The 15871-nt window shown below is 42.8% G+C and overlaps 1 protein-coding gene across 1 annotated transcript in view; it reads left to right on the top strand.

Annotated features, from left to right (window-relative positions):
* The window catches only part of PTPRN2 (protein tyrosine phosphatase receptor type N2), a 1389072-nt gene that overhangs the window by 1282003 nt on the left and 91198 nt on the right, over positions 1-15871 (top strand). The window contains exon 15 of the mRNA XM_075315450.1: positions 15675-15822. Within this exon, the coding sequence (XP_075171565.1) occupies positions 15675-15822 (148 nt within the window). The remainder of the gene's footprint in view (positions 1-15674; positions 15823-15871) is intronic.

Genomic DNA, 15871 nt, shown 5'->3' with positions numbered 1-15871 from the left:
TCTTCTTTGAACGCTGAGTTTTTGCCCAAATTTATGCAAATTAAACGCAGCGTTTAGAAAAGCAAAGTGCGCACAAGAAAGCACAATGTCCCATTGACTTTGCTTGAAAAGCAAACCGCAAGCATTTTGGCATGAAAACGCTGCAGTTCAAAACACTGCTGAAACGCATGAAAAAAAGTGCGCACATAGCCTTATACTTTTTCTCTGATTGTTCCACTCCTGGTTTTGCCTTACAAATACTGAGGGAAAAACTCATCAAATACTCAATGTGTGCACGTGGCCTTACAAATACTGAGGTAAAAAACTCACCAAATACTCAATATGTAAGGCCTAATAAGGCCAGTGTCACACTTGCGATTGACTCACGTGTATCTCGCGCGAGTCTCGCGGTGCATCACCCGGCACGGACTCACACTCTCCTCACAGGAGCGGGTCGGTTGCATGCATCTCTATTCAGCTGAGACGCTCCTGTGAGGAGAGTGTGAGTCCATGGCGGGTGATGCACCACGAGACTCGCACGAGATACACGCAAGGCAATCGTAAATGTGACACCAGCGTCAACCTGCAGATATGGGATTAATCTGCAGGTTAATAGTGTTCTAAAGCTGTGTGGCCGGTGCACTGAAAGCATGGCTACCGGGAGGAAATTAACTTTAATATTCTACAGCAGTCTACGGCTTTCTGTCATAGGAGTGGCACTGGGGTGGCTTCAATCACCGCTCAGTACACAGTAACCACATCCCGGCATAGACTGGCAGCCACCTAAGTATTGAGTCGACTGTCAGTCAGTGCCAGGGTGCAGTTATTGCTGCCACTCATGTTGACTGAAGCTCATTTTTTCCCGGTAGCCCAGCTTTCAGTGTGGCAGCTGCATGGCTTCAGAACACTATTAACCTGAAGATTTACCCAATATCTGCAGGTCAATAGTGTTTAGGGACATGGCTGGTTCCTAATAAGAGTATGCTTACATAGAAGGTTTTTGAAAAAAAAATTCTGAGTGGTTTTTCTTTAAAATGCTCCTCAAAAACTGACTCCCATGTTTTTGAAAACTGTTCATTTGTATGGGAATTTCACTTTGCTGTTATTGTGAGGATCTTTTTTATACTTTTTTTTTCCTGAAGAGGCTTTTAAAAACACCTTGAGGGACAAAAAAAAAATGTTCATGTAACTTTTTTTAAGCAAATCTCAAAGAAAATCTGTCGAAGCTAGGCACTGTTCAATCGGAAGAAGCTTCACAGAAAAAAGTCTGCCAAAACCCTTCTAGGGTATGTGTACACAGTGTTTTGTTCATGTGCTACATTTAACATGTGCATCGCAGTGTTAAAATAACTTGCTGTGCATTTATTCCGTCTTTTCGAATTTCATTTAACCTCTTCAGGCTTTGAAAGTCATGAAGTAGCTAAAAGAAGTGACAGATCCATTCTACAGGCGGCTTCCAAGGTGGCAAAGCTGCTGCAAAAGAGTCGAGGGCCATTTGCACATGTTCAGTATTTGGTCAGGATTTTACCTCAGTATTTGTAGCCAAAACCAGGAGAGGAACATTTGGAGGGAAAGTATAATAGAGGCATGTCACCACTTTTGTATTTTCTACCCACTTATGGTTTTGGCTACAAATACTGAGGTAAAAAACTCATCAAATAGTCAATGTGTGTATGCAGCCCTACAAATACTGAGGTAAAAAACTCATCAAATAGTCAATGTGTGTATGCAGCCCTACAAATACTGAGGTAAAAAAACTCATCAAATAGTCAATGTGTGTATGCAGCCATACAAATACTGAGGTAAAACCTCACCAAATACTCAATGTGTGCATGTGGCCTTTCAAATGCTGACCTCACCAAACACTCAATGTGTGCACGAGGCCTCAGAAAGCAATGCAATTTCTGCTTGAAAAATGCGTTTTGAACGCCTCTAAAAACTTTGCACGGAGTCGACCACCTTATCAAAAGGACCTCTGGTTGTGCAACGCTCTATTAGCTGCTATTTTCCTCAAGGAAGGAAGGATTGGTAAAAATTTGCATCAGATAGTATGAAAAAAATTTACAGCCCTCCAAAAAAATATATTTGTGTTTTTATTAAAATAATAATAGTTAATGTAATCGGCATCTATAGAAACAGAAATAACTGGTTCTTCCGAGTTGGTTACAGCTGTAGGATTTAGGTATCAGTCAAAAGGCTGCTTTACATGCAGCGACATCGCTAGCTATCCCACCCGCTACCATCGTTTGTGCGTCACGGGCAAATCGCTGCCCGTGGCGTACAATATCGCTAGTAGGAATCACACGTACTTACCTTCCTAACGACGTCGCTGTGGCCGGCGAACAATCTCTTCTTTAAGGGGGAGGTTCGTGTGGTGTCACAGCGACGTCACACAGCCGGCGACCAATAGAAGCGGAGGGGCGGAGAGCAGCCGCATTAACGACACACCCACCTCATTGCCGGAGGACGCAGGAACACTGTTGTTCGTCGTTCCCAGGGTGTCACACGTAGCGATGTGTGCTGCCTCAGGAACGATGAACAACCTGCGTCCACAACGAGCAACGACCTTTTGAAAATGAACGACATGTCAACGATCAACGATTAGGTGAGTATTTTTGATCGTTAGCACTCGTTCGTAGCTGTTACACGCAACGACGTCGCTAACGAGGCCGGATGTGCGTCACAAATTTCGTGACCCCAGTGATATCTCGTTAGCGATATCGTTGCATGTAAAGCGGCCTTAAGTACCTGTGCGCACACTACGTTTTTTTCCCTATGGGTTTTGCTGCAAAATTTCTGCAGCTTTTCTGCAGCAAAAAAGAAGTAGCATGTCACTGCTTTTCCGCAGGTACCTGCATTTTTGCCATAGTTAATGGTAAACAACCGCAGGGACCAACCCGCGAAAAATCCGCTGCAAAACCACAACAATCCGCATGCTGATTTTGGGTGCGTTTTTACCGCAGTTTTTGCTGCGGGTGCGGAATACTGCCAGAGGGCGCGGATTTTTCTTAAGAAAAGCAAATTTCCCCATGTGCACAGATACTAAAGGGGGCTTTACACGCTACGTCATCGCTAATGCGAACTCGTTGGGGTCACGGAATTGGTGACGCACATCCGGCCGCATTAGCGATGCCGTTGCGTGTGACACCGATGAGCGATTTTGCATCGTTGCAAAAATGTGCAAAATCGCTCATCAGTGACATGGGGGTCCATTCTCAAAAATCGTTATTGCAGCAGTAACGAGGTTGTTTCTCGTTCCTGCGGCAGCACACATCGCTCCGTGTGACACCGCAGGAACGAGGAAGCTCTCCTTACCTGCCTCCCGGCCACAATGCGGAAGGAAGGAGGTGGGCGGGATGTTACGTCCCGCTCAGCTCCGCCCCTCCGCTGCTATTGGGCGGCCGCTCAGTGACGTCACTGTGACGCCGCACGAACCGCCCCCTTAGAAAGGAGGCGGTTCGCCGGTCACAGCGACGTCGCCGGGCAGGTAAGTATGTGTGACGGGTCTGGGCGATGTTGTGCGGCACGGGCAGCGATTTGCCCGTGTCGCGCAACAGATGGGGGCGGATACCCACACTAGCGATATCGGGACCGATATCGCAGTGTGTAAAGCCCGCTTTAGGCCTGTTTCACATGTCAGTCATTCTGGTACGTATGTGCTAGTTTTTCTACTTACCAGAATCACGGACATACACAGACCCATTATAATCAATGGTTCTGCGCAAACATCAGTGATTTGTCACTGACCGTGTCTCCATGCGGCAAAACACGCGTGTCCGTGATTGCCGCACAGAGACATGGCCATTTTTTTCTGCCTCACTGATGTCTCACGGACCACACTATGGTGTGATCTGTGAAACACGTACCAGAAAAACACGGACATTGAAAATAAAAAACCTTTTTAACTCATCTTCTCCAGCAATGCTGTCTTTGGCCTCAGCTGGCTGCTGCTTCTGAGCCGGCTGCTTATTCTCATACATATTCATGTATGCAGGCACAGCCGACCAAGAAGTAGCTGCAGCGGAGGCGGCAACACAGCAGAGCTGAAGAGTTCAGCACCACGGAAAGCAGGAGCGGGGACAGGTGAGTATATCGCTATGTGCAATCAGGTATTATGAAGCACGGATAACAGCTTGCACATGGACAACCCCCGTGTGCAATGAATCACGGCACGCGGAGGGACATATGCGTTTTTTACACGTCTGGAGTGTAATGGGGCCGTATGTTGTCGGTGGACAACACAGACTACATGCAGTCAATAAACATTGACATCTGAATACAGCCTTGGGTTGAATTGTATTGAAATGAATTTTATTTGGAAGATTTAATATTGGTTTTGTCCTGATATCTATTAAAATTACATGAGACTTTTAGTGCTGATACTAAACCGGACAAGCCGCATCAGTTCTCTTGGTAGGGCACAGTAGGTTATCTCATAGAGGTTTTAGATACCACCTTGGGGCTCAGTGGCCAAAATAAAATGTATAAAAGTGTATAAAAAAGTTTAAAAATGTATAAAAGTGTTTGCCTCACACTGATCCACTGCAGATTAAGGGATCTCTCACAGTTCCATATAAATATGAGTGCAATCCGATAAAAAATCTGATTGCACTCAGACCAGGGTTATTGAATGAGTCAGTGCTGATCTGCAAAAATGGCAGAATGCTGCATAGGGTCGCATAAAATGGCCGAGACTCGCCAGTACACGTCTAAAGGGTGCTTTACACGTTGTGACATCGCTAACGATTTATCGTCGGGCTCATGGTGTTTGTGACGCACATCCGTCATCGTTAGCGACATCGCAGTGTATGACACGTACGAGCGACCTTCAATGATCGCAAAAGTGGTACAAATCATTGCTTTTGGAGAGGTCATTCAAACACCAAATATCGTTGTCTGGTGAGTAGCGATGTTGTTTGTCATTCCTGCGGCAGCACACATCGCTGTGTGTGACACCGCAGGAACGAGGAACATCTCCTTACTTGCGTCCCGCCGGCAATGAGGAAGGAAGGAGGTGGGCGGGATGTTATGTCCCGCTCATCTCCGCCCCTCCTCTGCTATTGGGTGGCCGCTTAATGACGATAATGTTCGCTACGGCAGCGATCACCAAATGTCGCAGGGAAGGTAAGTCAGTGTGACGAGTGTAAGTGATGTTGTGCGCCACGGGCAGCGATTTGCCCGTGACGCACAACCAACGGGGGCGGGAACGCTCGCTAGTGATATCGATACCGATATCGCAGCGTCTAAAGTACCCTTATGGGTGCAACAAAAAAATCAGATGCCACATGAACTATACGTTTGACATCTTTTTACGAATACATTTCCATTGTGTAGCACAGAGCCCTGTAAATGATTTTAGAATAATAGCTGCTGAGAAAAAAACCTGATTGCATACAGATGTCATACGGAAGCTAGGCGAGAAGATATGGCACACTCAATACCTATTTCACTCGCTCCATTTTTCTGGATGAGAATGAGACCAATTTTTTATACGCAAGTGTGAGCTTTCCAGGTTGTCACTGGCATATTACATTAAATGAGTATTCTAATCTTTTAGAAAAAAATGTTTACCAATATGATAGCCTGGTCTACGACCAATGTTTTTTCAACCTATGGGACACTACCCAACCGGATCCTCAAAAAGAAGGTTCTGGAGTTCCAGCATGGAGATACCTCCCCTTGTGCAATCTGCCCTGCAATACAGGGCGCCGGAGCTGCCTGAAGCCTCTTTTACACGTCCGCGCAAAATACACACATTTTTACGGTCCGTGTAGTTGGTGCAAATGTGTGCCCGTGTTCCATGTGTGTGTTCAGTGTGTGCTGGCAGTGTGCTATCACAGATAGTACACGGACAGCAGGATCTTCTATTCTCACCTGTCCCCGGGGATGCTGTATCTGTTACTGCTGCTGCTTCTGGGTCAGCGGTGCAGTGAATAAGCATGAGCATAATGAGCGGGCCCGGAAGCAAGTGACAGCAGCGCCGAAGACAACAGGGCTTGAGACTGGTGAGTATAGAAAATCATTTTATTTCAAAGACACCTGTTTTCTCCGGTACGTGTCACACTGATGTGACATGGATCATATCAGTGTGCAGTCCGTGTGACACTAGTGTTGCCGGAGAAAAACAGACATGTCTCCATACGGAACAGACGGACATGCGCGTGCGCTACACGGACACATCCAATGTGTGTGCGCAGACCCATTGATTTTAATGGATCTGCGTATGTCTGTGTTTCTGGAACGTGTGAAAACGGACATCATACATACCGAAATCACGGACGTGTGAAGGGGGGGTCTAAGGAAAAGTATTTTTCAGGATCAAAAAGGGATGTTATACCCTAGCAATATACAAACACTATATATATTAACTGTAGATCATCTAGATAGCAAAAACAATACGAATGTATCCCAGTTCAGGGATAGACATGCATTACAGACATAAAAATAATATAAATATGTATTATTCTAACTTACTATTATATTATTCTGCTATTTATATTATTCTGCCGTTATCCTATTATACTAAAGTCGCGGTTATTCACAAACATGTGACTGCAATAACATTGTAAAAGGATCCACTGCGCCATTTGCTCAGTGACACAAAATAACAGAGGGGGCGGAAAAGTGGGTTCCTGCTCTGATAATCAGTTGTCAGCTTTTGCCATCAGAGCTGTTACAAAGCCAGATTTCATGGATATTTCTGTGTTTCAAAAATCCATTAATATGGTACAGTCTTTTCACTGAGCCATCTGTGTTGTAATGTGGAGTTAATTAAAAGCTGCTGCATTTGAACCATCGTATAAGAACGATGAATGATATGGCTTAGACCCTTATATTTCTTCTATTTCAATTAATCCCCTGGCATGATTTGTCATATTTTCAAATAAAAGGTATAATAGAAGCACAAAGAACAAAAAATTAATCAACTAAACAAAAAAAGGCAAAAACAACAGTTTATAATAAATGTTATTGACTAAATTGATGTGAGTTTTTGGCCGTTCTTCCACTGAATTGGATTTGTATAGTTTTTTGCCTGTCCATAAATAAATAGTTTCAATTTTATCAGGTTTTTAAGCATCATGTTTATGTGTATGTATGTATATATATATATATATATATGTATATATATATACATATAAATGTACACACAGTGTGTATAATCAATATATATATATATATATATATATATATATATATATATATACTGTATATATATATGTATATATATATACAGTTAGGTCCAGAAATATTTGGACAGTGACATAAGTTTTGTTATTTTAGCTGTTTACAAAAACATGTTCAGAAATACAATTATATATATAATATGGGCTGAAAGTGCACACTCCCAGCTGCAATATGAGAGTTTTCACATCCAAATCGGAGAAAGGGTTTAGGAATCATAGCTCTGTAATGCATAGCCTCCTCTTTTTCAAGGGACCAAAAGTAATTGGACAAGGGACTCTAAGGGCTGCAATTAACTCTGAAGGCGTCTCCTTCGTTAAGCTGTAATCAATGAAGTAGTTAAAAGGTCTGGGGTTGATTACAGGTGTGTGGTTTTGCATTTGGAAGCTGTTGCTGTGACCAGACAACATGCGGTCTAAGGAACTCTCAATTGAGGTGAAGCAGAACATCCTGAGGCTGAAAAAAAAGAAAAAATCCATCAGAGAGATAGCAGACATGCTTGGAGTAGCAAAATCAACAGTCGGGTACATTCTGAGAAAAAAGGAATTGACTGGTGAGCTTGGGAACTCAAAAAGGCCTGGGCGTCCACGGATGACAACAGAGGTGGATGATCGCCGCATACTTTCTTTGGTGAAGAAGAACCCGTTCACAACATCAACTGAAGTCCAGAACACTCTCAGTGAAGTAGGTGTATCTGTCTCTAAGTCAACAGTAAAGAGAAGACTCCATGAAAGTAAATACAAAGGGTTCACATCTAGATGCAAACCATTCATCAATTCCAAAAATAGACAGGCCAGAGTTAAATTTGCTGAAAAACACCTCATGAAGCCAGCTCAGTTCTGGAAAAGTATTCTATGGACAGATGAGACAAAGATCAACCTGTACCAGAATGATGGGAAGAAAAACGTTTGGAGAAGAAAGGGAACGGCACATGATCCAAGGCACACCATATCCTCTGTAAAACATGGTGGAGGCAACGCGATGGCATGGGCATGCATGGCTTTCAATGGCACTGGGTCATTTGTGTTTATTGATGACATAACAGCAGACAAGAGTAGCCGGATGAATTCTGAAGTGTACCGGGATATACTTTCAGCCCAGATTCAGCCAAATGCCGCAAAGTTGATCGGACGGCGCTTCATAGTACAGATGGACAATGACCCCAAGCATACAGCCAAAGCTACCCAGGCATTCATGAGTGCAAAAAAGTGGAACATTCTGCAATGGCCAAGTCAATCACCAGATCTTAACCCAATTGAGCATGCATTTCACTTGCTCAAATCCAGACTTAAGACGGAAAGACCCACAAACAAGCAAGACCTGAAGGCTTCGGCTGTAAAGGCCTGACAAAGCATTAAGAAGGAGGAAACCCAGCGTTTGGTGATGTCCATGGGTTCCAGACTTAAGGCAGTGATTGCCTCCAAAGGATTCGCAACAAAATATTGAAAATAAAAATATTTTGTTTGGGTTTGGTTTATTTGTCCAATTACTTTTGACCTCCTAAAATGTGGAGTGTTTGTAAAGAAATATGTACAATTCCTACAATTTCTATCAGATATTTTTGTTCAAACCTTCAAATTAAACGTTACAATCTGCACTTGAATTCTGTTGTCGAGATTACATTTGAAATCCAATGTGGTGGCATGCAGAGCCCAACTCGCGAAAATTGTGTCGCTGTCCAAATATTTCTGGACCTAACTGTATATATATATATATATACAGTACTGACCAAAGGTTTGGACACACCTTCTCATTCAAAGAGTTTTCTTTATTTTCATGACTCTGAAAATTGTAGATTCACATTGAAGGCAGCAAAACTATGAATTAAAACATATGGAATGACATACTTAAAAAAGTTTGAAACAACTGAAAATATGTCTTATATTCTAGGTTCTTCAAAGTTGCCACCTTTTGCTTTGATTACTGCTTTGCACACTCTTGGCATTCTCTTGATGAGCTTCAAGAGGTAGTCACCGGAAATGGTTTTCCAACAGTCTTGAAGGCATTCCCAGAGATGCTTAGCACTTGTTGGCCCTTTTGCCTTCACTCTGCGGTCCAGCTCACCCCAAACCATCTCGATTGGGTTCAGGTCTGGTGGCTGTGGAGACCAGCTCATCTGGCGTAGCACCCCATCACTCTCCTCCTTAGTCAAATAGCCCTTACACAGTCTGGAGGTGTGTTTGGGGTCATTGTCCTGTTGAAAAATAAATGATGGTCCAACTAAACGCAAACCGGATGGAATAGCACGCCGCTGCAAGATGCTGTGGTAGCCATGCTGGTTCTGTATGCCGTCAATTTTGAATAAATCCCCAACAGTGTCACCAGCAAAGCACCCCCACACCATCACACCTCCTCCTCCTCCATGCTTCACGGTGGGAACCAGGCATGTAGAGTCCATCCATTCACCTTTTCTACAAAGACACGGTGGTTGGATCCAAAGATCTCAAATTTGGACTCATCAGACCAAAGCCTAGATTTCCACTGGTCTAATGTACATTCATTGTATTCTTTAGCCCAAACAAGTCTCTTCTGCTTGTTGCCTGTCCTTAGCAGTGGTTTCCTAGCAGCTATTTTACCATGAAGGCCTGCTGCACAAAGTCTCCTCTTAACAGTTGTTCTAGAGATGAGAAGGTGTGTCCAAACTTTTGGTCTGTACTGTGTATGTATATACATTATATATATATATATATATATATATATATATATATATATATATATTTGCTTTGTGTCTGAAAGTCATATATTGTAGTCTTATTCACAGTTCACAGTCACAATTCTGGATTTATTTTTGTTTGTGTCTTTTTTATGCCTTATATTTGTATATTTGTTTGTATGTCAAAACACAGGATAACATAAATTGTTGCAAGTAAATGAACAGCATGTAATGATGAACATACATGCTCCAACCCAAAAAATAGGTGAAAATTTTAAAATTCTTTAAAAAAATAATGTAAAAAGCCCCCCATAAAATCTAGTTAAATTGAATGTGACATGGTTGAAACAGATGTCAAATTTTGGGAATTTACATTAGGCTATGGTGTTAATTTCTTTTAGTGGAAACATATGTACTATTATAATCAATGAAAAAAATGGTATATGGTGTATGTCTGTATGAAACAAAAATATGTATAGTATATGTGTATAGTGTAATAGTGCCCCCAGCACTGGGTGACAGCTCAGTCTATTGTAGAGCTGCTGTCAGTCAGTGGCAGGGGTGCAGTGTCACGCTAGGTACAGGGAAGTACCAAGCGCACAACGAAAGGAAAGGGAAACCCTGTGTCTATGGAAACGGAAGATGGTGACCCCCTGAACAAACCTACTGCTGGTCCCTGGGGTCCCTCACCAACCTTGATATGTTCCGCATCTATGTGCCGAACCAGATACCTTAAATAGGGAATGGATGGGATGAGCTCTTCGTCAACCCCACTAAACAACTATAGAAGACACAAGGGGGACACACAGGGAGAAAAGCATGAACTACTTATCTACAGATGACAAAGGTAGAAGTTCAGCAGCATTTTCAGCAATGATACCACAGAGGGGTACAAACCACGTGCTTGCAACCACGGTTTGCAGGAACTGAAAAATATCACCAGCACCAGTCCAAAGGAAGGAAGGGGTATTTAAACACCAAAGGAATACTGACAATCAACAGCTGGGTGGGAGTCAAGTTCTTGCTGGTTGCAAAAGAGAAGAGATGAATCCAGCAGGAAAGCTAGCTATACCAATGAATACTAACAGCAGGAACAATGGAAAGTCAGGGAGCATTCTGCACAGCCAGATGCTGTGACCTTCTATGGCCAGAAACTACATGACTGTCTGTCACACGTGACACACCTGTGACACGGAATTACAACCGCTGCTCATTATACACTTAGCAGTGACTCAACCTGCACCGGCGCAACCTCTATGACTGGAAGCCAAACGTTGCTGGGAGGAAAGAAGTTAATTTCCTCCTGGCAGCGGGGCGCTAACTGCAAGTGCTGGACAGGCTCTGAACACTATTAACAAGCAAAACAACCCCACATCTGCAAGTTAATAGTGCTGTTTCACATGACAGGTTCCCTTTAAAAAAATAGGGCAAAGTTGACTTAAATTCAGAAGACGGACTAATGCACTATATTGTGCATTCTGACCTCAAAAAAATCCTAATCACAATGGAATGGATAGAAAGCTACAAATGACCCATAACAAACTAATTGATATTAATTTATTTGTTCCTAAATTTACAGGACAAACTTCTTTTCTTTAAAGGGAACCAACCAGCAGGATTTTCATATATATAGTAAGGCCAGTGCTATACTGGTACTAGGATGCTGAGTGTAAGCATAGCTTTTGTTCTGAGATTGGATGTTTTATTTCAGAAATATGTGCAAGTAAAGTTCCAGCAATGAACTGCTATTTGATTGACAGGTGCAACAGGAAGAGAATATGTGGGTCAGGTCTTGGTATTTATTCCTGCCGCTGTGTCTGTCTGCGCTGAAATTAACATCTATGATGGTGACAGGGGGAGGAAGACCAGGCAGACAGGGGAAGAAATAGATAGCAAGACCCGACCCATCTATTCCCTTCCTGTTGCACCTGTCAATCAAATAGCAGTGCATTGCTGGAACTTTACTTGCACATATTTCTGAAAAAAATATCCAATCTCTGAACAAAAGGTATAGTTGCATTAAGCATCCTGGCTCCAGTATAGCACTGGCTTTACTTTATATATATGAAAATCCTGCTAATTGGTCCTCTTTAATTCTAAAAGTACAAATAAAAGTTTCAGTGTAACAAATTCTAGGACCAGTTTTCCTTTTTAACCCTGTAATGACACCCAGACATATCTGTCTCATATGCTATTTGTGACTGCACTCATCCAGACAGTGCCAACTCTCGTCACAGTCATCAGTATTCATCATGTCTAAGAACCTAATTGAAACATAATTAAAATCAGTACTGTAAGTGGCATTCGAGGGTACTATGAATTTATTTACCAATCAAATATTCTAATTAGACATTTTTTTTTCCAGTTAATAGAAAGGGCACAGTACTCAACTTCCACCAGGGCCATGTCATGCTGTGGCCACAAATTATCAAACAGCGGGTTCTTTGAAGAGATACAAAAGATACCAACTGGCATTTACCCTTGATTACAATATATCATGCCCCCTAGGCATTTTTGGAGTATTTTGTGACTGATAGCGTGCTCGATGCATCTTACATGTTTATGCAATGAGCTGGGAAATTAACGGAATTGAAGACAACTTTCATAAAGACTTTCTTTGGTCTGAAATCACACTTGTCATTTTTTGTATGCAGTTTTTGGAGCCAAGAGTGAAACTGAAAAGAAGAAAAAGTTGAAGTCTATTTTCCATTTCCTTTTTTTTTTTTAACTGATTTTACAATTCTGTGTGGATCCAGTCTTGGGTTGGTTTCACAGTCAATATTTAGAAAAAAAAAAACAACCACAGTGTTTGAAGCTGTGTAAAAACTTTTGCGGATAGAAATTACTTAAAGAGGACCAATCACCACGATTTTCCTATATAAACTAAAGCCAGAGCTATGCTTTTGCTATCATATTGACGCTAAACATACCTTTAGTTGTGATATCGGATGTATAGTTTCTAAAATACAGGCAATTAAAGTTTGTGCAATGCAGTGTTACTTGATTGACAGGTGCTGCAGAATACCTAATAGGTGGGTTGGGTTTTGCTAGTTTTTCCCACCCCTGTCTGCTTGTCTTTCCTCCCCCTGTCTCTGTTATTACAGGGGAAGGAAGGATGGACATGGTGAAGAAGGCCAGGCAGACAGGGGTGGGAATAACTAGCAAACTCGACCCACGTATTAGATATTCTGTAGCTGCTATCAATCAAATAACAGTGCATTTCACAAACTTTACTTGCCTGTATTTCAGAAACTATACACCTGATCTTATGTATAGAATCACTATGATAGCGCCAGTATAGTACTGGCTTTAGTTTATATAGTAAAATTCTGGTGGTTGGTCCTCTTTAATACCAATGAGTAAATATGAATTAGGCCATGTGCACATACTGTTTTTTTGATTTGGTGTTTGATCCGTTTTTTTGTCACAAAACTGCATGTCTATCCTTATACCGACAAAGTCAATGAGAATTAGGAAGTGTAGTGCACAAGTTTCTTATTTTTCCATTACAGATTTGGTGCAGAAATTAAACTGCAGCATGTCAATTCTTTCAGCTATTTTGCCAGCATTTTTCCATCCCAAATGCTTGGAAAACACACATAAAAAACACATAATAAACGCGGTGAAAATGAACCGCAAAAACACATTTTTTTCTGCCAGGAGATGCAGATTTGGTGCAGAAATTTCTGTAATCAAATAGACAGCGTGCGCACATACCCTTACACTCTAATCAATTGTTGTAGCATTTGTATTTTTCACCATTTTTTTTTTCCAAAAAACACAACATGCTATTGATGCTTTTCTTTTAGACATTTTGCCATTGTGGCTTTTCTAAAAAAATAAAAAAATGTTTGTAACAAAAAAATGAATGAAAGAGGCCAAAATAAAGTACTGAAATCCCCACGCCTTCTAAATATTACTTACTGAATAAAGTTCTTCTGCCACTGTCTGCTGCTCTACGCCAGTCTCTGTTGATAAGGATTTAGCCATGATATCTAATCAAGAACATGAGATGCTGTTACGTCCGGGTGGTGGAAACACTGGACCGTACACCGGATTCCCTTGGTGAGGCAGCCAGGCCGGTCACCCCGCCAGAGGGTCTTGATGCACGACAGCCGAAGCACTATTGGTAGCAAGACAGTCCGTAGGAGAGCTGGAAGGTAGATGTTGCTGAGAACACGGAGTTCTAGACGGTAGTCCGGGTGACGAGGCTCAGGGTCCGAGGCCGGGTGGTAGGATCAGGCGGAATCCGGAACCTGCTGAGCGAGGGGACGGATCACCAAATGGAGCCAGGGACTGGAGACTGGCGGAGCTGCAGAGGTGGTGGAACTTCCGCTGACGTCACCGTCAGTAGTACTGGAACGGACGTGGTCAGGGCCGGCTGGCGTGGCAGGACAGGCTCTGCGAGACAGACAGGGGTTAATACTGGACACAGCGATAAGGGGACCTGAACTCCTAGCTTACTAAACATGTAGAACAGGCCCCGCCCACCAGGAAAGAGAATCCTAATATACCCTGTACCTGTCTATGCAATTTCCTGTTTCTCGGTGCTGGCCCTTTAAGAGAGGGTCAATGACCGCGCGCGCGCCCTAATGCGCATGCGCGAAGCCCGTGTGCCAGAAGCCAGTCCAGGGAGCGGTGCAGAGGAAGCAGGAGTGCCCGGCTGTGTGTCCCACATCGCAGAGGGGCGCCGGGAGCGGGGAGCAGGACACATGGAGGGTGCAGGCGAGGAAGAGGAGGCCGGGACCGGAGTGGTGAGCAGAGGACGCCGCCGGGAACCGGGGAGCGGACCACGGGGACCGGAGAGCGGGGCACGGGGACCGGGAAGCGTGACAGATGCAGAGTAAGGGCTCATTCACATGTCAACTTTTAACATATGAGTTCTGTCTGTTTTTTTCATGGATAGCACTCAGAACTATGATAGAATTGTTCACAAGTCCGTGATTTTTTGCAGATTGAGTGGTCCATGCAAAATCATGAATACATGTCCCATATTAAAGGAGTTATTCACTACTTGGACCACCCTATCTCATTCCCCATAAAAATAACAAAACCTATACTCCCCTTCAATGCCGATGTGGTTTCAGCAATGTCAGAACTTTCATTCCTGGGGCTCACATGACATTGTTATGTCATGCAAGCCCTGCAACCAATCAGCATCATCTTCCTTCTCCCCTCCTTTGGACGGTTAAGTAATTAACAGGAAGGGAGAGCTATGGCTGCCACTCACTTCCTGTTAATTACTTAACTGTCCGAAGGGGGGGAGAAGGAAGCTGATGCTGATTGGTCGCAGGGATTGTGTGTCATAACAATGTCATATGAGCCCTGGGACTGAACGTTCTGACATCGCTGGAACCAAGGCCGCACCAGAGGTGAGTATAGGCTTTGTTATTTTTATGGGGGCGAACATGAGGAATGAGATGGGGTTGCTCAAAGAGTAGACAATCCCTTTAATCTGGTTGTTAGATCAAAGTCAGCAGTGAAAGTCTGTGGGTCCAGGAAAAAAACGTAAAGCACTTGGATGCCATCTATGTGCTGTCTGTTTTTCCCTCACTGATCAGAAAAAAAAAGTTTCTCAAGCTTTTCCTATCAGTGAAAAAACTGATGAAACTACAACCAAACTCTGATGGAAATCTTATGAAAATCACTGATGAAACCAGATACGTTTTTCTCGTGCGTCAAAAATGCTGACTTCTGGATGAGGTCTCAATCCATTGTGTTCAGAGTGTTCAAAGTTCCTAATTTTAGCCAAATTTGATGTACATTTGTGTATGCCATAGAACAGTATTTTTAAATTGAAAAATAATCAAAAACATTTTTTAAATCGTAAAATTTAAATACTTTTTTTGTTTCCTTTTAGTCTTATATGGAAGATCACTTGAAGAATAAGAATCGTCTAGAAAAAGAATGGGAGGCTCTATGTGCATATCAAGCAGACCTCACTGCAACAAACATTGCGCAGAAGGATGAGAACGCTGCGAAAAATCGCTCTCTCTCAGTGGTCGCATGTAAGTATCAACTTTTACATTCAGTTTGAAAATATTCATAAACACACCT

Source organism: Anomaloglossus baeobatrachus, chromosome 6 (genome assembly GCF_048569485.1).
Source record: "Anomaloglossus baeobatrachus isolate aAnoBae1 chromosome 6, aAnoBae1.hap1, whole genome shotgun sequence".
In the NCBI taxonomy this organism is placed as follows: domain Eukaryota; kingdom Metazoa; phylum Chordata; class Amphibia; order Anura; family Aromobatidae; genus Anomaloglossus; species Anomaloglossus baeobatrachus.
This window is presented reverse-complemented; position numbering and strand designations above follow the sequence as displayed.